We start from the raw sequence: 22,318 nt of genomic DNA on the forward strand, positions 1-22,318 counted from the left end.
TCAGCGGTATCCTTGACAGTCTGAAGGGACTCCTCATACTTTGAATCGGTAGTTCCCATCAAGAGTCCTTTTGGCTCCACTCTGATGAGGTTCCTGATGGTGACAGTATCCATTTTGCCAGCGCCAGCATTGACCAAGTGTAGTGGGTCGAATAATGCCCCTTTCCAATTCATTTTCACTCCTGTGTTAGTTTTTTGTGGTTGCCATAAAAACAAAAAGACAAAAACCCCACAGACTGTCTTTGAACAACAGATATATAGTCCAACACAGTTTTTGGAGGCTTGGAAGTTTAAAATCAGTGTTTTGGCAGAGAAATGCTCTTTCTGAAACCTGGAGGGAGAATTCTTCCATGTTTTTCTCTTAGTTTCTACTAGTTTGACAACAGTCCATGGTGTTCCTTGGCTTCTGAACACATCACTGCAGTCTCTGCCTTCATCTTTTCACAGTATTCTGCCTGTGTATCCGTGGCCTGTGTATCCGTGGCCTGTGTATCTGTGTGGCTTCTCTTCTTACAAAGACACCATATTGGATTAAGAGTCCACCTCCCCGGGCATGACCTCATCTTAGCTGATTACATCCACAGTAACCCCATTTCCAATAAGGTCAGATTCTGCTATGCTGGGGATTAGGGCTTGAACATACCTTTTGGGGAACATAAACCCATTACATCAGAATCGTAGAATCTACCTTATGTGGAAGTCAGGTCTTCACAGGTGTAATTAAGGAATCGGGATGAGGTCATCCTGGATTAGGGTAGGCCCTTAAATCAGTGAGAGTGTCCTTATAAGAAACTGAGGTTACAGAGGCACACGTGATAAGAGGATGGGATGGCGAAGGCACAGAGATGGTGGAAGCTAGGAGAGAGGCATGAAATGGATCCTCCCGTAGAGCTTCCAGAAGGATTCAACCCTACCAGTATCTTGATTTTGACCATTGAGCCCTTCGGCCTGTGAGAAAATACGTTTCTTTCCTCGTAAGCCGCCATGTTTGTGGTGATTCGTGGCAACAGCCCATACAGCGCTGTCGCTTACTCTGGCCTTGTCCGCTGCATGTCGGTGGTGTGGCTGCCACTGCCTACAGAAGCTGGCTCTCTCTTGGGGCGCCTGGGTGGCTCCGTCGGTTGAGCGGCCGACTTCGGCTCAGGTCACGATCTCGCGGTCCATGGGTTCGAGCCCCGCGTCGGGCTCTGTGCCGACAGCTGAGAGCCTGGAGCCTGCTTCCGATTCTGTGTCTCCCTCTCTCTCTGCCCCTCCCCCGTTCATGCTCTGTCTATTCTTGTTTCAAAAATAAATAAACGTTAAAAAAAAACGTTAAAAAAAAAGCTGGCTCTCAAGTGGACAGAAATGGAGACAAGGTTAATTTTTGATGACTCTTAACATTTATTTGCTTTGCAGAATAACCTTGTGTCCCAAATTCCAGCTGCTCTGAGATAGGCTGAACATATACTTGAGTGTTGGCTCTGCGTTTCAAGACCACATCTGCTTTGTGGTGTTTGACTTTTTATCTTCTTTTCATAATTCAGATAGTTTTTACAGTTGACAGTTTGATGAGCTACAAAAGATTGAGGCCATTGCTGCCGACAGGGTGCCTTAAAATAAATTATATAATTGCCTTATGGTTTGTGGATTGCTTTCACATATTTCCTTTAATCCTTACCGAGTAAGTTAGGATACGGGTTGGGCCGCTAATTTAGGCTTCTGTAACAAAATGCACCAAAATGCCAGAGGTTCAACAAAATAGTTGATTTCTGCCTTCTCTAACAGCGTGCATGCAGGCAGACCGGGCATGCAGGCTGCTCTCGTTTGCTGTTTTTGCTGTGCTCAGTTTTGCTGCCTGCTTCTGCATGACTGAGGATGGCCCCCTGCTTCTTTCACATTCCACCAGTGCAGAGGATCCAGAAGGGAGACGTGGAGGACATTGTCCACTCAGGGTTTGACCTATAAGTTGCACACATCGTTTCAGCTCACGTCCCATTGACCAAAATGTAGCTGAAACCAGCTGCAGGGGAGGCTAAGAAATGTAGTCTTTATTTTTGGTGGGCATCCAAGCATCCAGTTCAGGGATTCTGTCACTTCGGGGAAAGTAGGGCGAGTGGATATTGGAGCATAACTCAACTCAGCAGTATTGCTACACTTAGTATAACTCATGAGGGAAGGATACACTTACTACTGATACTCCCACTTACGGATGAGAAGATGGGACTCAGAGTTTGATATGTTCCTCAAGGCGGAGTGGTTAACCTGACAAATATTACGCAAATCAGTACATCACGCCATTTTCACAACTCCACGATTCCTAACATTTGGAGAGCGTTTAACCATTTGAAATACGCCCAAGTTCTCTCATTTGAAGCTTGTGATAACTCTGTGACAAAGCAAAGTGTTGTTATTGCCATTTTTTATAGATGAGAAAAGACGCTGAGCAGCTCTTATGAAAGCCACATAGTTCAAAGTGTTACAGCAAGAGCTAACTACTCCTTATTAATATCTGATATTTGTTTAGTATTTTCACAGTTTATGAAATGTATTGACATTCATTCCAAACTCAAAATACCCCTGGAAAGCGTATAAAAGATGAATTACGGTGACTTCCAATTTAAAAAAGAGAAAACAAACATATAAAGGCGATGTACAGGGCTTAAGTCTTTGAAGTCCTGTCTCAGTTTTTTTCTTTTACTTTTTTTTTTTTTTTTAATTGAAGTATAGTGGACTCCTCCTTTGACAGTGTTCCTCATTGCCTGACTGTATCAGTTAGGGTTGCATTTAGCTGCATACAAAATAAATCTGATTACAGTAGGTAAACAAGTAAAGGTTTTATTTTCCTCACGTAGTGAGATGGCCAAAGGGCAGGGTGCTTCAGTGGCTTTATGATCCTCTTAGGCACCTGACTTCTTGCTTCTTTTCTCAGAAGGTGGCTCTTTGTAGCCTCACGGAGATGGGTGCTTCCAGTTACAATGGCTCTGTTCCAGGCTGGGAGAAAGAGGAAAGAAGAGGGACGAAAGATCTCTTCCCAGATATTCTTTGTGTTAGGAAAGAGTAGCCTGAAGCCCCCTGCTTCTTCATCTCATTGGCCAGAGGTCACATGGCACCCTTAGCTGCAGACAGCCCGCTGCTCCAAAGAGAGTAAAAATCGTCATACAGGAAACGCAGAGAAAGTTGATACAGGATAGGCAAATAGATTCACATTCTTGGAGCCCTGATTTCCACATCTGTTCATTTTAGGGGTAGGGGAGAATAAGAATAATAAAATGCCCATGAAAAAAAAAATCTTTATTCTGTAAGAACATGTATCCTCTCCCCCTATGGTCTTACCTCCTTTAAAATAAAAAAGCCAGAAGTTTCTAACTTAGGAACAAGTTGTGTTCCAAAAATGTTCCTGTAAGTTATGGTAAACTGCCCTGTTCTTCTGTGAGGCAGCTGACTTGCCCTGTATGCTGGAACACACGGTGCCTGCCAGTGAGCGGACATTCCAGAAGAATCGATATGTCCTTAATTAGGTGCGGGTTGACCTGCTATTCCTGGATTGAAGCTTTGTTTGGCTTGTGTCCTCTTTTTGGACTGTTATTTTCAGATCCAGCCTGTGTATTGATGTTGGCAGAGTACCAACTGTCAAGGATGAAATGTTTACCAGAATTTAGCTACACTTGACTCTAATGGGAGCTAGATAGTATTGTTATTTGCAGTAGTCAGAGCCAAACTGATCCAAATCCTTATCATACTTAGCTAGAAGTAATTCATTGCCTTTGAAATTCTTAGAAGCAACAGATACTTGAATAGTATTTTAACAGAGTAATGTATAAATGTGTAAGTGTAGTGTATCCACGCAGGGGAAATTTGTAGCTGTTAGAAAGAAGTTACAATGTCTGAGGTCTGTGTTAGCAAAGTACCAACCACTTTTTATCTCCCACTGGGCTTTTTTCTTTCTTTCTTTCTTTCTTTCTTTCTTTCTTTCTTTCTTTCTTTCTTTTTTTAGCATATCTTACAGATAGAATGAGTCCATTCTTTTAGCTGCTATTTTACCTTTTCATGATTACCTCTTCACCAACAATCATTTATTTAAGCACCTACTGAATTTTTAAAGTGCTTGAAATAATTTGTCTGTGTAAGTGTTAGAATGTATTGAGATTATGTAACATGAAGTATATTTTTAAAATATTAAATTAGTAATTCTTACCTAAATTGTTCTGATACTATCAACAAGAGATACTGTCTTTATTCTCTTAGACAATACTGACCTCTAGAGATGTAGCACTGTAAATTCACTTCTTAGTAGAACCATGGTTTTTGATCATTTCTAAAAAGAATTTAGAGAATTTTTTTGTTTTTTCTTCTTTCTCGTTTTTTAACTTTTATGAATAATTTCAAACAAGCATAAATTGTACTGAATTTCCACATGCTCTTTCCTCTGGATTTAACAGTTGAACATTTTTATGTTTGCTTCCTTTTTTTTTTTTTTCATGTGCTTTAAAGAAAATTACAAGGATCATGACATTTTATCCCTATATACTTCACTGTGCATCTCTAAAAAGGACATGTTTCTACATAACAGTTCTGTTAATATAACATTGAAATTAGCATTTATTCCCTAATTGATCCAATACTCCTGTTTTCCCTGGTTGTTTCTTTTTATTTTATTTTATTTTATTTTATTTCATTTTATTTATTTTGAGAGAGAGAGAGTAAGAGTGTGTGCATGAGTAAGGGAGGTGCAGAGAGAGAGAGAGAGAGAGAGAGAGAGAATCCCAAGCAAGGTCCACACGGTCAGCACGGAGCCCTCTTTGGGGCTCGAACTCACCAGACTGTGAGATCATGACCTGGGCTGAAAACAAGAGTCGGATGCTTAACCAACTGAGCCACCAAGGCACCCCTTCCCTCAATTGTTACTAAAGTGGATTTCACAACTGGTTACTTCAAACCAAGATCCAGTCTCATGACCTGCATTTTTTTGTTGCTCTGTTAAGTTCTCTTAATCTAGAACAACCTCTAGTCCTGTTTTTCCCTGTGACATTACTTGTTGAGATCAAATTACTTGTTACATAATGTCCTGCTCTTTGGATTTCTCTGATTATTTGCTCGGGGTGTCCTTTAACTTGTTTATTTTTCATATTCTTTTTCTTCTAAAGTGCAAATTAGATCCGAAGCCTTGACTGGCCTAAGGTTAGCATTTTTGTGAATACGTTGTAGATACTCATCATGTACTTCCTGCTGCATCATTTTACATGACGTAGTGATGCTAAGATGTTTAAAGTGGTCATGACTAGATCTGCTATAAATTATTTTTATTCTCTGGCTACCAGCAGGTAGTCTGGAGAAATACTTTGGCACCGTTTGAGATCAGGATTCTGTTAAGCCTTTCACAAAATAGTTTTAAGATCTATTAAAGCTGTGGGCCACCTGGGTGGCTCAGTTGGTTAAATGTCCAGCTTCAGCTCAGGTCATGATGTCACAGCTCATGAGTTCGAGCCCCATGTCAGGCTCTGTGCTGACAGCTCAGAGCCTGCTTCAGATTCTGTCTCTCTCTCTCTCTCTCTCTCTCTCTCTCTCTCTCTGCCCCTCCCCCGCTCACATCTCTGTCTGTCTCTCTCAAATATAAATAAACATTTTTAAAAAAAGATCTGTTAAAGATGTAAAATGGAATTTTGTAATTCTGTGTGTTTTTTCAAAAAAACTGTTTTCAAAACTAAAATTCGTGTGTAGAGCAATTTCATCAACTGGAATTGTTGATCCTGAAATGTAGTTCCTACTAGAAAGACAAAATACATAGTTAACTTCTTTTTCTTTACCAATTTCTGAGTAAGGACTTCGGGTAAAAACGACCTCCAGCGGAAACAGATGTTATTTTTTCCAGGAAGAGCAGGATTTTTCCTTTATTTTTTTAATATCCTTGACATCTCATGGATTTTTATGTATTCGGTGTGATTCAACCTACAGTTATTATTTTTAAGTTAAATTTGTTCTTTTTGTTGCCTACTCTTTATTAAAATACCTTTGTATACAACTTTTTTGTTTAAATGCCATTCATTATGTAGTCCTTAGGTATCGTCCGTTGGGTCTCCCCTATGAGCAACAAAGAAATTAGCTTCCTTTAGCCTCCTTGACTACCATTGTATTTTAGTCAGTCGTAGCTTTTTCGACCTGTGTCTTTCTGCTCTTCAGCTCTTTAGATTTACATGGTATCCTTTGACTCTAACCATTCAACTGTGATTGGTTTACACACTTTGATTCTTACACACAAATCATTTACACGCTTTGATTCTTCCGAATCCTTTATTCCTGTCTTTGGTTTCCTCTTAAATCCCCAGTTAAATTTATTCAGTGCTGACCAACAGTGCTTTTGCTGAGTGTTCTTCAGTCCTCCTTCAGTTGGCTAAAGCTCATCCTCTAATGGATTACTTCAGAAGAGCTAGCACATAGCTGTCCTTCCTATTATCTGAGTTCTTAACGTGTTAAAAGCTCTTCCTGTAGCCTTGATACATGAAAGACTCAGCTACTTCCAAACTCTTTGGTTTAGCCCTCTATCCTTGGGTGCTCTAGCAAATTTCCATAAACTTGAGGGCTTACAACAACAGAAATTTATTTTCTCGCAGTTTTGGGGCCAGAAGTCTGATACCAAGTCGTTACCAGTGCCGTGCTCCCTCTTGAAGACTTCCCTTGCCTCTTCTAGCTTCTGGTGGCATGAGACATCCCTTGGTGCCCTGGTTTGTAGACCCATCACTCCATGCCTCCTCCTTCCCATTCTCTCAGTCTGTGTTTTGTGTGTCCTGTTTTTGTAAGGACACCAGTCATTGAATTTAGGGCCTACTCTAATCCAGTGTGACCTTGACTTGAATTACATCTGCAAAGACCCTGTATCCAAATGAGGTCACATTCGAAGGTTCGTAGCAGGCATGAATTTTAGTAGGACACTGTCTTACCCCCGCTGCACTCTTTTCTCTTGGTTACTGGTAGAAAATATTGAACTGATTAATATCCGTGTGGGTGCATGTTGAATCCCATTGGCAGCGAAGCCGATAATCCGATTTTCTTTCCTTTGTAAGGAGCTTGGTGTTTTTGCCTGGAGTGCCAAGGAACTTTATCTTGGAAGTCTAATAATAGAACTCTAGATGTCAGATACAGAGTTGGCTTTCTGGGCAGATATCTACACAGTGTGTCTCTCTGTGTGGACATTTCGGTCCTCTTTTCTTTCAGGCACGATCTTTTGGACCGTAATTTTACAATGGGTTCTATCTCATGGCTCCTGGTTCCCTTTTTCAGAGACCTGCTAATATGTATATACTGACTCTTCTTCCGCTGACGTCTGTGTGTCGCCTTCCCTCTGGTCCCTTTAATCAGTTTTCTCGTTTTCGCTTATCCTTTGCCGTCCTCCTTGCCTGCTCTGATTTTGGGCCATGCTGTTGCCCTTCCGTATATCCCACCATCTAGGGCTGTCTTCAGCCATCTTGTGTTTCTGTTGTTGTTGTTGTCGTTTTCAATTTCTTCCCCACGTTACGCGAGGGCCCATTTCGTTTCACTACGTTCCTACTTCTCTACCTGTCCTCAGTTGTTTCCTTGTTCCATGGTGTTCTTTTGGGTTTTTTTGTTGCCTCTTTCTTTCTTTCTTTCTTTCTTTCTTTCTTGTTCTCTAGAATATTGTGTTACCGTTTTATTCTGCGTGATCTATGAGCATTTTCAAGTAGCCTGGAACGTTTCGACCTTCATTCGTTGTGTTTTCTTCTTCTGGTTTCAGCGGACTTTGCAGTAGTCCTCGTTTCTCATTCCCATTTGGGCCGCGGCACTGCCGTTGCGGAGTTGTGGGAAGGTGTTTGGGTGGTTCTCAGCCCAGGAGCTTTCTTCTCCGTTAGGTGAGGAAGACATTATCTTGGTTAGCAGGCATCTTGTTTTGTTTCTACCCTTCTGCTTTCTTATTTCAGGAGGGCCCTTATCTCCAACTCCTCCTTTTCTTTAGTTCTGTTTGCAGTCTCCCATCTTTGTCTCTCGTGGAGACACTCATGGAGACACGTCCCGATAGGTGTTGTGTGCCCTCAGGACTTCACTTGGGCTCTGTGTCTTCTCCTGGCCTCCTCTTGTCGCCGCTCTCTTGCCACATTTCAGGCCCGCTTTCAGGAGTTCTCATCTCAGATGGGACCTTTTCCCTCTGGGGAGAAATCCCGGCCGCTGTTCTCTGACTTCTCCCACCACCGAGAGTCCTCCAACCTCTTGGCATGTCCGGAGCTCCTGTCACAGTCCCCACCCTGGGATCAGCCGCGGCACTCATTCAGCTGACCTTCAGTGTTTACTTCTCTTCTTTCTCCGAAGTTTGCGTTTGTGACCAGTCTCCGTCTTCTACTGATTCCTTAGCTGTTGATGAAGGGTGTTCGTATTTGCCCTCCTTGTCTCTGTGTGTGGTTTTTAGAGAGAAGTGTGACGGGAGTCCAAGAGCCTGCCACCATCTTTGGGGAACTCAGAAACCCCGACTCCGCTCACTTTTTTGATGTTTTCCTGCAGCCGGGAGTAAGTGGTAATGCAGCTGCTGTTGTCCAGACAGCATGCAGCCATGGCGGACTGTTTTTCCCCATGGTGAGTGACTGCTAGAGCACCAAGCTAATGGGGATGATTCTGAGTAAGTCCGTTCTCTTGTATAGCTTGGTAGTCACTGAGGAAAACTTGCAAGCCGAGAAAAACATTTCAAGCCATCTCGAGGGTCTCCTCACCTTCTTATAAGTTCCTGTTCTATTTTGAAATCTAGAGCATTTTTTTACGCTCTCCGACAAAGCAGATACGTAACCCTAACTCCCCCCTTGAGCTGCCTTATGTTTATAAAGCTCCCTTAGGAGATGGGTCCAATATGCGAATAATTGAAACTACGAATGGATCAGAAATAGAGGTAGTATAGGAGCAAAACCTGTTTTAAGTTGTTAATTATCCAGGGTAACTAGTTTTGCTGCTTATGTCCTAGGTGGTCACAGGCGGGGTTCCCCAGGAGCCAGACTTTTGACGTGGAGATGAGCACGCAGGATGTTTCCTGAAGAGTTATTTGTGTAGGGGAGGGGAAGACGCTGGCCGAGCTACAGGGAGATTGGGGTGTAATCCCAGTGAGCACTCAGCAGCTCACAAGGAGCTCTGGAACCTGGGCGTCGTTAAGTCAAGTCTTAAGTAGCCACTGTCTCTGGTTGGGCAGGATTACACGGCCTTTTTTAACTTGGTCTTCATATTTGCCTATTAGTGTAAAAAAAAATACTAAATATTACTCTGGTTCTCAGAAAAAAAATATTTCCATTTTGGAAAAAAAATACAAGCAATTCTGTGTAAAAGGATATTTTTCCAGTCAACCCTTTGTACGTTGAGTTTTAGTTTCAAAAAGCTTCAGTGCTGTTAATGGTATTATATTTGCTTTTCAGCTTGGGCCATGGTCGATGGTGGGTCCAACGTGAAAGCCCGCACTTCCTACAACGAGAGGACCCCGAGGATCGTTGTGTCACGCTCCCATTCAGGAATGGTCAAGCAGGTTGCTCTTCAGACTTTTGGAAACCAGACCACCATTATCCCAGCTGGTGGTGCCGGTATGTTCCTACCCCCCTTGTGGCGCCGGTGCCCCGTGTCCCCAGCACGGTCAGGGCTTCTGTCAGGAGGAAGGTTTGCTTGTCCTGTGCTCGGGAAGAAAAGGGAGGATAGAGCGCGTGCTCTCCTGACAGGCCTGGTCTCCTACTTGGTAATGTCTGGGGTGGGATCTCAGTCACACATGCCTTCGTATGAGCCACGGTGTCAACAGTAGCGGCACGTCTCAGCCTGGTGACTCCCGCTCCTCGAACACTGAGGCGGCATCTTCACGTCAGTGGCGTAAGTCATCGCGCTGGGAGCTTCGCTGCAGGAGTATCTGTGAGGAGAGGGGAGATCCAGCACATTCCGATGCTTCGTGTGGCAGAACGATGCCAGGCGTCATCACGAGGGTCCCTAGAGTGGCTGATCCGCGGGTCACTTTCGACACCTCTGAACTCTTCAGCCTTCGTGTCCGGGGCGAGCCCGAGTCTAGTGGCCACCCAGCTCGTCGCACGTTCTCTACCGTTTTATTACCTGAGTTACTGATCCGGGGTCGGCTTACTCTCTCTGAAAGGCCAACTATAAATGTTTAAGGCTTTACGAGCCACATATGGACCCTCTTGGATGTGTGGGTTTCTGGCACCCTTTAAAAATCCAGAAAACCATTCGTGGCCTTAGGGTTCTACAAAACCGGCACATGGCCTGGATGTGGCTCATAGGCCATTTGCCTCCCCTTGTTTTGAGTGCCATTGAATAGGACAGAAGTGTTTTCACTCCAATGAGTAACACGTTGTGGTCAGAAACGTGTGTTTGAAGACCTTTTCACCACAGTAATAAAGGAAAAAGTAATGCTGATTAACTTTTAAGCCCAGTAATTTTAATTTAGTGATTACATATAGGTACCTTACTTAATATGACTTCATTGTTTTCTTATAAGCTCTCTGTTAGGCTGGTTAGGAAAGGTAAGGTTCAGAATACCTGGTGGGAATGGGATAAACCAGATCCTGGACCTGGTTTCATCTGTGTGTTTTATTATATTATTTTTTTTAAAAACTTTGCCTCATTACAATAAGGGCTTCAGATTGTAGTGCTCGGTCTTTCAAATCCAGTGCTCGTGGGTATTTAGATGGATTTAGCTTCAGTGTAGTATTCCGTAGGAAATGAGACATAGTGTATGTATCATTCCATAGAAAACAACCACAAAGTAGATTTAAATTTAAAAGATTATAGACGTGTGTTTGGTTACACTTAAGAATAGCTTCGTAAGTTATTTTGCAGTATATTTTCCGCTCATTTGGGTTTAATGTCTGGCTGTTATTTGAAAAAAAAAAATAAAAAGAACAAAACTATTTTTAGATAATTTTAGACTTAGCCCTTGCAAACACAGTCAAGAGAACTCCTTCACGTCCTGTGCCGTTACTTTCAACAATGTACTCTTAAACAGGAAGCTACTCTCTTTAAATCTTGGGAATAGTAACTTAAATTCTGTGTTCATCTTTTAGGTTATAAAGTTTTAGCACTCTTGGATGTACCCGATAAGAGTCAAGAAAAAGCTGATCTGTATATCCATGTGACATACATCAAAAAATGGGATATATGTGCTGGCAACGCCATCTTAAAAGCCCTTGGGGGGCATATGACTACCCTGAGTGGTGAAGAAATCAGTTACACTGGGTCCGACGGCATTGAAGGAGGGCTCCTTGCCAGCATCAGAATGAACCACCAAGCCCTGGTCAGAAAACTGCCAGATCTAGAGAAGACAGGACATAAATAAGCAAAGCTGATTACAGGTCACAGCTATTCCCAAGTTGAACGGTCCGCCGAAACGCCGGGGGCTTCAAAGCATCGGTGCAGACTATGCATGGTTAAGGCCATCCTGAACTTTCTAAAGTATTTATGAAGCATCAGAGACTTATTTTCCCTGTAATAGGATGGAAGATCAGGGAAAATGGGTTGCTTCGTGTCTCAAGTATTGTCTTTATTTTTGAGACGATTTTCGTACAGTTGTCATACACAAGGCGCATATATATATATATGTATATATATATATTTGTGAATTAAAATCTACAGCTGAGTACATTGTTCTGAGTCACCATTTTCACACAACATCACGAACCTTCACTGTTTGTTCGTACTTTCATATAGAATTGGGCTGAAGAAAGGATTGATTTTGTGTAGATTTAATAATTACTTTACAATTGTATCTCATTGAAAATAAAGTTATTGGGGGTTTTTACCCCTAATGCAGATAGAAAGCACAAGCAGCCACGTATTCGTTAATATGCAACAAATGCTCTATTTATCTGTTGCTGAATATTTCTTAAGGATTAAAATAGAAAAAGCTGAAATTGTTTTCATTCTTCGAAATTTTAATAACAGGTTCACCAGCTAGTCGAGAATATAGCTGTTTGATGGTTGAGTTGTAATTGTAGTTTCCGTGTGTGTGTTTTGTTTTGTTCTGTTTTCTTTTGATACAGAACGGTGTATTTGTACCCCTGGGTTCAACGTTTCTGCCATCTTCCTACTGATTTTCGTTTGCTCTGTGGACAGTGCATGGTTCCATCCTTTCCCTCCTGACCAACATTTAGTTTTAACTCATAAGGTCTGGATTAAGGTTTCAGGGTTAGCACTAGGATTTTGGTACATTTTCTCATTAGGGATAAATGATGCACTATAAGAATATAAATGATTCTATTAATTGACTTATTTGACAATTACATGGCTTAAGCTAGCTTTCGTTATTTTAAAAAACTTTGTTTTAGTACTTTTTAAACAATTTGCCAGGTTTGAATGTAGAGATTCTCTCCCTATCAAGAATGATTTCTGGTTGCTTTTACCATTAATAAATGCACCTAACCTAACTAAATTCTCAAGGTAGTAACTTTTAAGATACTTTGAAGTTTCCATTCAGATTAAAATAATGATGGTTAATGTTACTTTTTGATTAATTTTTTAAAATTCGGTGTGTGGAATCTGGTTGGAAGAAAGGCGGTTGAGTCTTTACTGAGTCACTACAATTAGCCCCTTACTTTGTAAACTGTCTTTCCTGGGGATGCCGGATTTCTCTCAGTGTGAGATCTGGAAACTCTGTGTAAACAAATACCGTTATTTCATGTGACTTCGTATTTTATAACATTCTGATAAAGGGGGTGGGATGGCTTATTTTGTTTTCTTTAAAATAGCTTTCCATTTATTTTCCTATCTTGGAGGTGAAATTGACCAAAGAATGGACATCCTCATCTGGTGGCACGTGCATACAACTTTAGGTCTGCGTTTTACACGGTCTCCAAAGCCCTTTACTTCCTCATTAGGGACTTGAATCCGGTAGGATGCACGTGTTTCTCCTCAATATCCAGCAGCTGGTCACCAGTCTGGGAGTGGAGTGGGCCTCAATAGGTGGGATTTTGTTCAATGAAAATTCATGCAACGTTTTGGTAGTCGGGACACTTGGTATTTAAACAGGACTTTGGGATTCAGAACAGGAAATCGGAGAGCTCACCTTCCTACTTGGCAATGAAATGAGAACACTTTTTCTCAGCAGGGATGGCAGAGGCTTGTATTATTTCCAGAGTCCGTGGTAGAAGCAGTTAATTATAATGTGTCAAATTTGGGGAAACAGGACCGGCATACTAGGAACTGGTGTCTGATTGGGAGTTGTTGGTTGTTTTTGTTTTGTTTTGTTTTTTTCAGCAATAGACGGAAACTTTCTAACTTCATGGAAATGAAACCAGTTCATATTAGCAAGCATGACTGCTTTGGTTTTATTTTTAATTTCATTAATCTGCATGTAGATAATGACTTGCGAAGGGCTTGTGTGCAAAAATTAAGGTATTGGCTGGCAGTTAAATGCATTATTTGTATAATTTATTGGGTAGAGGCTAATTACTAATGGTTTTTAGGTGCTTTCATAGAGAGTTTGTTTTGAAATTTTGCTTTTGTTTCCAAAAGTCAGTCTACATTACAGAACTAATAGAAGTACAAAGAACAGTGTTTATATTTATTTATGTGAGACATTGTGCCAGAACATACCAGTGAAACACCACGAATAAGTAAGGCATGTAATATCTCCCAGAATTACAGAAATAAAATCACTTCTAAAATGTAGCACAATAATTAGAGTTTAACTTTTAGTGACCCTGAACCTCCCTGACTCCTGGCCTTCTCTTTCCTTTATCTTTACCCTCACTGAGAGCACAGTGTTCCCTTAAAATTTGAGTTTTACCCATCACACTTAGTAAAAACAGGGACGCCAGTAACCTCAGTACTTATCCGCCGTCCCCCTCCTCTGCCCTTGGTCTTTACCTTGTTCTCGATGCCCTCAGCCCCTTAATGTTCTTCGCTCTCTGCCCCTCTTTCTTGACCAGCACTCTTCCCCAACGCTCAACCCCTGAATTCTCTCATAGACCTACTTTTCTCCAGGTTGGCTGCTGAGATCTCCCGGTAGAACGGAGACGCTAGGTCAGTTCCCAGCCAGGGAGACGAAGCCTTGTCAGAGTTCTGGTTGACCGTTACTTTTCAGAGACGTCTCAAAAAGTAAGGGAAGATCACCTTCAAAACCACAAAGATCCGCCCTGTCAAGGCTAATCCGGTGCTTCTGTCTATACGGAGCATTTCTTCAGATCCGTTCTTCACAGAACCGAAAATGCAGTCAATACGAGAAGTAGGTATATAGGCCTGCTTAAGAAAACTTGCTTTTCCTGTTCGTTTTCACACTTCTGTCCCTATTTCAGCGGAGATTACCGAGAGCCTACGAGACGGATCATTTCTGTCCGGTGTTCAGTTGCCGGGCAAAATTCTTTCCCCCAATTTTAGTGGTTTTTCTTGATTTTAAATCCACATTCAAGTGAATTATTTATGGCTGTATGATGAAGCTGAGAAGTGCTTTGGTTGATGTGGTTGAAGCAACAATTGTGCAAATTCCGTTTGCGGGGTGTGCCCTTGGAATATTGTGCAAATTGGGTCAGAAGAAGTGGGGGAGGGGCGGCGGCTAAGAAGAGAGTCCGGAAGAAGAACAAGCGTCCAGGGGAGGGGAGGGGAGGGGAGGGGAGGGAGGCCGCAAACCGCTGCCCCCAGAGGTGGGGAGCTCTGCCCTGGTCTCAGATGCTCAGAAACTGGATCTTACTCGGGCTTGGAAGGTGAGAACTCTCTGATAGCCCAGCATAAGTAGAGAGAGCTGGGGTGCCACGACGCCCTGTTCCCCAGAAAAGAAAAACATCCAGCTTGCCTCTCCTCGGTAACACCTTGAAAATGACCTTATGGAGACAATCTTTGGCAGGTTAAAAATAGAAACCGCTTGGATCATTCTAGCTGTAGCTGTTTGCGTTGGCTAGGTGTTGACTGGTCCTGGATAGAAACGGCGATTTTGCGTTTTTGATCCGGGTTGAATTTAAGACGCATTAGTTTCAGTATATGCCTACAAAACGTCTGTCTTGTAACTGTTGTGTAAAATAAACCTATTCTACGGTTTCATTTTTATCCTAAAAAAAAGTTGTGCCTTAACAATAGGGCATTGTATGTTAATAAGGGAAAACAAAATCTTTTTTTAATAGATGGGGAAAATAGGAACTTTTTGCCATTAAAATTTAAGTTCTTTTAGCATTTTTAATATTAGAGTTGGGGAAAATTCATTAAAGTTAAATACAATTGATATAAAATTATTTTTGCATAATCTAGCATTTACAACTGAAGTGCGTTTTTATAAGAACTGGCATCTTGATGTATATAGGTCTGAAATGATACTTCATCCTTTGGTTTTTTCATTTGAATCGATACAAGACCAGGGTAAGGTACGTTTTGGTTTTTATTTGACTTTTAAATCATTTCAGCGTGCTATTGTATCTGTTCTGCTAGTCCTCTGAGTTGCTTTGGTTCCTAAAGATTAGCTATTTGTTCGTGGTACCATATCAATAATTTATTGATGCTAAAAAAAAAAAAAATACTGTGTGTCACGTGACTTAAACCAGAACAGTTCCTGGATTGAAGGGGGGAGGATGGGGGGGGGGGGGCTTCCGATTAGCAGTTACTAAGAGGACAAGAATTGAACTTTGTACTTCAAAAGAAGGTTTTGGCCTTATGAGGTGCTGTTTATGTGAGTTGTTTACTTTCATTTTATCAAAACCTGGCAGGTGTTAGCATTCCAATTTACTGTTGGTTTCTTTTTAAAAAAATTTATTTTTAAAGTTGGATGGTGAATTAATTCTGTGGGAAAATGAGGTTTATAAGTAGTTTTTTTTTTTTTTTGAGATAATACAAGCCAAACTTTTAGAAGTTAAAGCTGATGAAGAATATTAAAATGTTACATATTGTGTTTGTACATGTTCCCTAAAGTATTATAATTAAGGTAATTTGTGTAAATCACAAAAGCAGAAACTTTGATGTTTGATTAGTAGTATGTTGTGTTAGAATTCCTCTTGGAGTATGTTCTATGCGTAGTAAGTTATTATTCAGAAGGGACGTGCTCATCCTGTATTTTTTTAAATAGGAAATACAGCATGCCAAAGTCCTTATTAGGTCGGTTTACCTACGGGGACTTCCATCTCTGTCCCCAAATTCTCTCTCATCATCATTTATGCTGAATTGAGGAGGTAACGTTTGAGGACTTTAATATCACGTGTAAAATATGGACTTCTATTTCCGTGTAACATGACGTCTTCCATCGGCAGGAACCAAAGCTAGTCGTAGAGTCTAACAAGAGAGACCCTGTTCTGCCATGATGAACTGTGGTGCTCCTGATGGATTTTTCCCCCCATTTGATGATGTTACTTAAGCTACTAGAGGTGTATACACACGGGGTTGAGTTTACACTAAACTATGAAGTGGTGTTTCCTGTTCATGTCCCTGCCTCTTCAAACTTTGCTTTTTTAATTGACTTGACTTCTGTGGATCTCTTCCTTGTAATAGGCTAACGCCGATGAGAAGGATTAAACTAAACATGCCCCTTCCCTTCGAATACCCCTTCCCTTTTGACACATTTAAACCTAAAGGGGAGCTAGTTCATTTGCTGTTGCCGAGACCTGCCTAGACCCCAGAGTTTTCTTTACTTGGCATGCTGTATCCTGCCCCACCCACACCACCAAATTTCAGGGGGGTCCCGATTTTAATCTCTACTGAGAAGCAAACTCTCCTCCCTCCACGGCTTTAGAGCAGTTATTTTGTACCTCACCTGTAGCACTCATGGTTCTATGTGCTGTTGTAAACTTCTTATGGACAGGGATTATGTCTTGGTGATTTTTGTATTTCCACCTCAGCCCCAGCAGCTAGCCCAGTGTCTTGAACAAATTAGGTGCTTAATGTATGTTGAACTGAACTGAATAAAGGGTTACTACTGGCATAAGCATTTCTCATGCCTCAGTTGTGTAAGCTGCTTGTTTTGTTAACTGCAAATATTGATGATTATCACCCCACGCACTAAATTAGTTTTAAAAGTTTTGCTTTCTTTCCTTCAGATGCTACCCCATGGACGTTTACCTCTAGAAAATGTGATTGCTTCCAACGAAATGACTATCCCAAACTCTCTGCCCCTGGACATACGTTGCCAAACTGAAATTTGAATTTTCTGAATAAATTGGTCATGTCTGGAAGAGATGGTGTGCTTCACCTGCTTTTTTCCTCTCTTTCTGTTTTTAAACTAGGGTAACACACATCCACAGATTTACCGTTCTAACCATCTGTAAGTACACAATTCAGTGTCATTAAATACATTCACAACATTGTACAACCTCCACCACCGTGCTTTTGAAGAAGCCGTTCATCATCCCAAGCAGAAACTACCCATTGAGCCACTCCCCATGCCCCCTTCCCCTCAGCCCCTGGAACCGTCTGTCCTGCTTTTTCTACGAGTGCATCTGCTTTTGAACGCTTAATTTTCCGGGATTCTCGGTCTTCTCACACCGGGTACAGAAAAGGCGTCTGCGTGAAAAGGGGCGTACAAGGCAAATAGCCATAACGGAAGTGTAACTTGCATTCTCCGATAGATGTGTTTAAGGTGGAGGGAGGATAGAAAAAGAGCAAAAGAAGCAAAGACAACAAAATTGTGGGAAGGCAGTGATAGGAATCACACGATGAGAAAGATCTCCAAGGCTTTTGTACTCCTCGAGTCTTAGACATGACACAAAGAAGTCATTAGCCTCATGTTATGAATTCGACGATTTCACATCCTTGACTTCTGTATCAGAAACATAGTGTTTGTTTATCTAAAAAAGGAGAATTCTACATCCTAAGAAAAAAAATTGGAATATAAGCCATTATTTTTAAAATTGTTTCTAAAATCTGAGCATTTTGAAAGCACAGAAACTTAAGGATAGTTGACACAATATTACATTAGGTTCAGGTGTACGAAACAGTGATTCTACAACCCTCTGCATAGTGCCGTGCTTCCCCACACGCATAGCTACAGTCTGTCACCATGTGTTGTTACAATACCCTTGACCGTGTTCTCTATGCTGTACTTTTTACCCTGGTGACTGAGCCCATAACTGGAACCCTGTACCCCCCACTCTCCACTGTTTTGCCGATTCTCCACCCCTCCTCCCCTCTGGCAATCACATTCGTTTTCTATGTTTATGAGTCTGTTTCTGCTTGTCTGTTTTTTAGATTCCACACGAAACCATATGGTATCCGTCTTTCGCCATCTGACTTACTTCCCTTAACATGATCCATTCTAATTCCATCCATGGTGTCACAGATGGCAAGATCTCATTCTTTTTTTATGGCTGAGTAATAGTCCATTGTACGCATATCCCACATCTCCTTACTCCATTTATCTATCGATGACACTTAGGTTGCTTGCACATCTTGGCTATTGTAAAACGCTGCAATCAACAAAGGGGTGCATATATCTTTTTGAATTATCGTGTTCTTTTTCTCTGGGTAAATATTCAATAGTGGAATTACTGGCTTATATGGTATTTCTATTTTAAAATTTTTGAGGAATCTTCGTACCTTTTTCCACAATTACTGCACCAATCTACATTCCCACCGACAACGCGCAAGGGTTCCTTTTTCTGCATATCCTCACAAACAGCTGTCACTTCTCTTTTTGATATTAGCCATTCTCACGGGTATAAAATGATACCTCATTCTGATTTGCATTTCCCTGGTCATTAGTGATGTTGAGCAGCTTTTCATTGTGTCTGTTGACCATCTGTATGTCTTCTTTGTAATAAGTTTTCTTTAGTTCCTCTGCCCGTTTTTGTTTGTTTGTTTTTAAGAAACACTGAATGTTAGAGCTGGAAGGATCCTTTTTAAGTTTAAATTCCAGTATAACATACAGTGTTATGTTCGTTTCAGGCGTACAATATGGTGAATCACCGCTTCCATTCATCACCCAGTGCTCATCATGACAAGTGCCCTCCTTAATCCCCATCACCTGTTTCACCCATCCCCCCCAACCCACCTCCCCTCTGGTCACCAGCAGTTTGTTCTCTATAGTTGAGAGTCTGTTTTTCACTTTGTGTCTTTTCTTTGTTCTTTTTTTTTCTTAAATTCCACCTATGAGTGAGATCACATGGCATTTGTCTTTCTCTGACGGGCTTATGTAGTGTTTATACCCTCTAGCTCCATCCATGTCATTGCAAATGGCAAGATTTAATTCTTTTTATTTTTATGGCTAAATAATATTCCATTGTGTGTGCGTGTGTGTGTGTGTGTATCCATACTGTATCTTCTTTATCCATTCATCTATTGATGGACACTTGGATTGCTTCCATAATTTGGGTATTATAAATAATGGTGCTATAAACATAGGGGGGCATGTATCCCTTTGAATTAGCGTTTTTGTATTTGGGGGGTAAATACCCAGTAGTGCAATTACTGGATCATAGGGTAGTTCTGTTTTTAACTTTTTGATGAAATTTCCATACTTTTTCCCACAGTGGCTAACCCAGTTTGCATTCCTACCCACAGTGCCAGAGGGTTCCTTTTTCTCCACATCCTCACCAACGCTTGTTGTTTCTTATGTTTTTGATGTTAGCCATTCTGACAGGTGTTCAGTGATATCTCATTGTAGTTTTGACTTACGTTTCCCTGATGATGAGTGATGTTGACCATCTTTTCATGTGTCTGTTGGCCATCTGGATGTCTTCTTTGGAGAAATGCCTGTTCATGTCTTCTGCCTGTTTTTAATCAGATTATTTGGTTTTGGTTTTGTTTTGTTTTGTTTTTGGTTCGAGTTGTATAAGTTCTTTATATATTTTGGATATTAACCTCTCATTGGATATATTATTTGCAAATATCTTCTTCCATTCAGCAGGTTGCCTTTTTATTTTGTTGGTTTCTTTCTTTGTGCAAAAGCTTTTAATTTGATGTAATCCCAGTAGGTTTTTTTTTTTTTTTTTTTTTTTGCTTTTGTTTCCCTTGCCTGAGGCGACAGAAGTAGAAAAATGTTGCTAAACCCAATGTCTAAGAGATTACTGCCTATATATTTTTTTCTAGGAGTTTTATGGTTTCAGGTCTCACATTTAGATCTTTTGTCCACTTTGAGCATATTTTTGTGTATGGTGTAAGAAAGCAGTTTAGTTCCATTCTTTTACATGTAGCTGTCCAGTTTTCCCAGCACCATTTGCAGAAGAGACTTTTTTTCCCCATTGTATATTCTTGCCTCCTTTGTCATAAATTAATTGACCATATAGTGTAGGTTTCTTTCTGGGCTTTCTATTCTGTTCCAGTGATCTGTGTGTCTGTCTGGTGCCAATACCATACTGTTTTGATTGTTATAGCTTTGTGTAGCATACCTTGAAATCTGAGATGAGCACAGAAACATTTTTTAAATGTCTCAGCTCTTTAATAACTTCAAAGATTATGTTCCTTCTCCCTTTTAACTCTTTTGGGAGGCTCTTCGTAGGAATTATCATTTCAGAGTTTCCAAAGCTCTTCAACGTGGATTCTAGCTTCCCCAGAAGAGGGGCCACCCTGTGAGTGTCAAATACCACCTGATATTTCAGAAATCGTATATGGTTTTTTGTTTGTTTGTTTTGTTTTGTTTTGTAATTTCTGAGACTTTTAACTAGTCTCATTCATTTTGGAGCTCAAACGATGGAGAAAACGACAACAACAACAACAACAACAACAACAACAGAAACCATGATTCACAGTGAATGATGGAGTCCAGCACCTCCCATGGTCTCCATTTGCTCTCTGGAACTTCTGTCCCTTCCTCCCAGCCAGTGCAGTTTACCAGCCAGTCGTGCTTTGGGGATTCACACGAGAACATCAGGAAATGACAGAGTTCATCTTGTTGGACAGCGGGCAGCGTGGTTTCTCTCCCCAACAGGATTTCTGATCATGAAACAAGATTTCCACAGCTCTGGTGGGAGTTCTTCCCAGATAAGTGCTGGGTCAGATCTTATTTCACAGTAGGAATACAAACAGCACATTTGCGAAAGTTGTTCTTTCTGTGTTCAGTGAATTTAGTTCTCTAGGCTGGATTAAGATCTTTGGTTACATCAAATCTCCAACTGGCAGAAGACCAGAGCTCATTCTTCAAAGAGAACAGTGTCATGGAAAATATTTTTCAAAGTGTATGTAATTTTGCCTAAAGCAGCTGTTGGTAGGTAAGCAGTGGAGCGTCATGGGGCGGGAGGAAAATGATCTTTCTCGAATCCGCTTTTTACTCCCTGGAGAAGTGATACAACATTCTTCAGTGTGTCAAACGGTTGTTTTGGACGGCAAGCCAAATCCGTCCTGGAAACCTCGGTGGATTCAATATCTCGACAAAAGGAAACATTTAAAATTGTAAAGTATGTCAGACAACAAAAATGATCCTGCAACTCACAGCAAGAGCTGCATCTCCAGTAGTGATAAGGTCACGCCTCAGCCCTGGACCCCTGGAAAGTGACAGGGGTAGATGTGCGACACGAGCGGCCCCCGTTTAACGCAACAGTTTGGTCACTGAGCGGTGTCGGAGACAGGAGTTGGGACCTTCCAGAGATGAGTTCTGGTGGGGAAGTTCACTGCCCGGACTCTGGTGCAGCCCCGCCTACGTCTGAACACCCTTCTGCCTCTTAGTAGCTGCGTGATCTTGAGCAAGGGGCTCCGCTGTGAAGGGGCATACCGGGAGCACCGTCCACAGGGCTGCGGCCGCGATGAAATGAGATAAAATGCGGAACAGCCTTGAACAGCCATGCAGGCCCTGACGGATGCACACTCCTCCCTGCCGCCGACATACCCCTCCCCCCCGAGATTTTCTTACAATCGTCTGATCTGGAGGCCTCTGCTCCATGCTGTATTTACTTGGCAGGACTCTCTTGCTTTCAAGAGGCAAAAATGACCTCGAATTAAGCCGAGCGGAAAATGATTTACTGGCTCGAGTGTCTGAGAAAGACAAAGGGATGAGAAGGTGGACCATTGAGAAGATGTAGCCATTTCTCCCCGCCCCCTCCTGGGCTCTATCTGCCGGCGTGTTGGGTTCATCCTCTCCTGTAGACTGTCTCGCTCTACAAAATGGGGGACGTAGCTGTCTGTGAGCCAAGATCCACACTCTTCCAGCAGGCCCCACATGCACACAACAGTCGTGTATGCTATGCTGACTTTGCAGGAAAGCCCTGGAAAGGACAGTGGTGGGATTGGTCGGAACGCACACCCTCACCTTTCCTAAACTCTCCGTCCAAGGGCCAAGACAGGGTCTGTCAAGGAAAGGAAGAGGGACGCCCGGGTGGCTCAGTTGGTTAAGCGTCCGACTCTTGATTTCGGCTTAGGTCATGATCTCACGGTTCGTGAGATCGAGCCCCGTGTCTGCCTCCGTGCTGACACTGAGGAGCCTGGGTGGGATTCTGTCTCTCTCTCTCTCTGTCAGCCCCTCCCCCACT

General features: G+C 41.8%; 1 protein-coding gene across 1 annotated transcript in view; it reads left to right on the forward strand.

Moving 5' to 3' along the window:
- Positions 1 to 17,099, forward strand: part of BPNT2 (3'(2'), 5'-bisphosphate nucleotidase 2) — a 36,600-nt gene extending 19,501 nt beyond the window's left edge. Inside the window, exons 4-6 of the mRNA XM_049633389.1 lie at positions 9,377 to 9,538; positions 11,018 to 14,175; positions 16,961 to 17,099. Coding sequence (XP_049489346.1) covers positions 9,377 to 9,538; positions 11,018 to 11,289 — 434 coding nt within the window. The 3' untranslated portion in view covers positions 11,290 to 14,175; positions 16,961 to 17,099. The remainder of the gene's footprint in view (positions 1 to 9,376; positions 9,539 to 11,017; positions 14,176 to 16,960) is intronic.
- Positions 17,100 to 22,318: the final 5,219 nt, after the last annotated feature.

This window comes from Panthera uncia, chromosome F2, assembly GCF_023721935.1.
Source record: "Panthera uncia isolate 11264 chromosome F2, Puncia_PCG_1.0, whole genome shotgun sequence".
Classification (NCBI taxonomy): domain Eukaryota; kingdom Metazoa; phylum Chordata; class Mammalia; order Carnivora; family Felidae; genus Panthera; species Panthera uncia.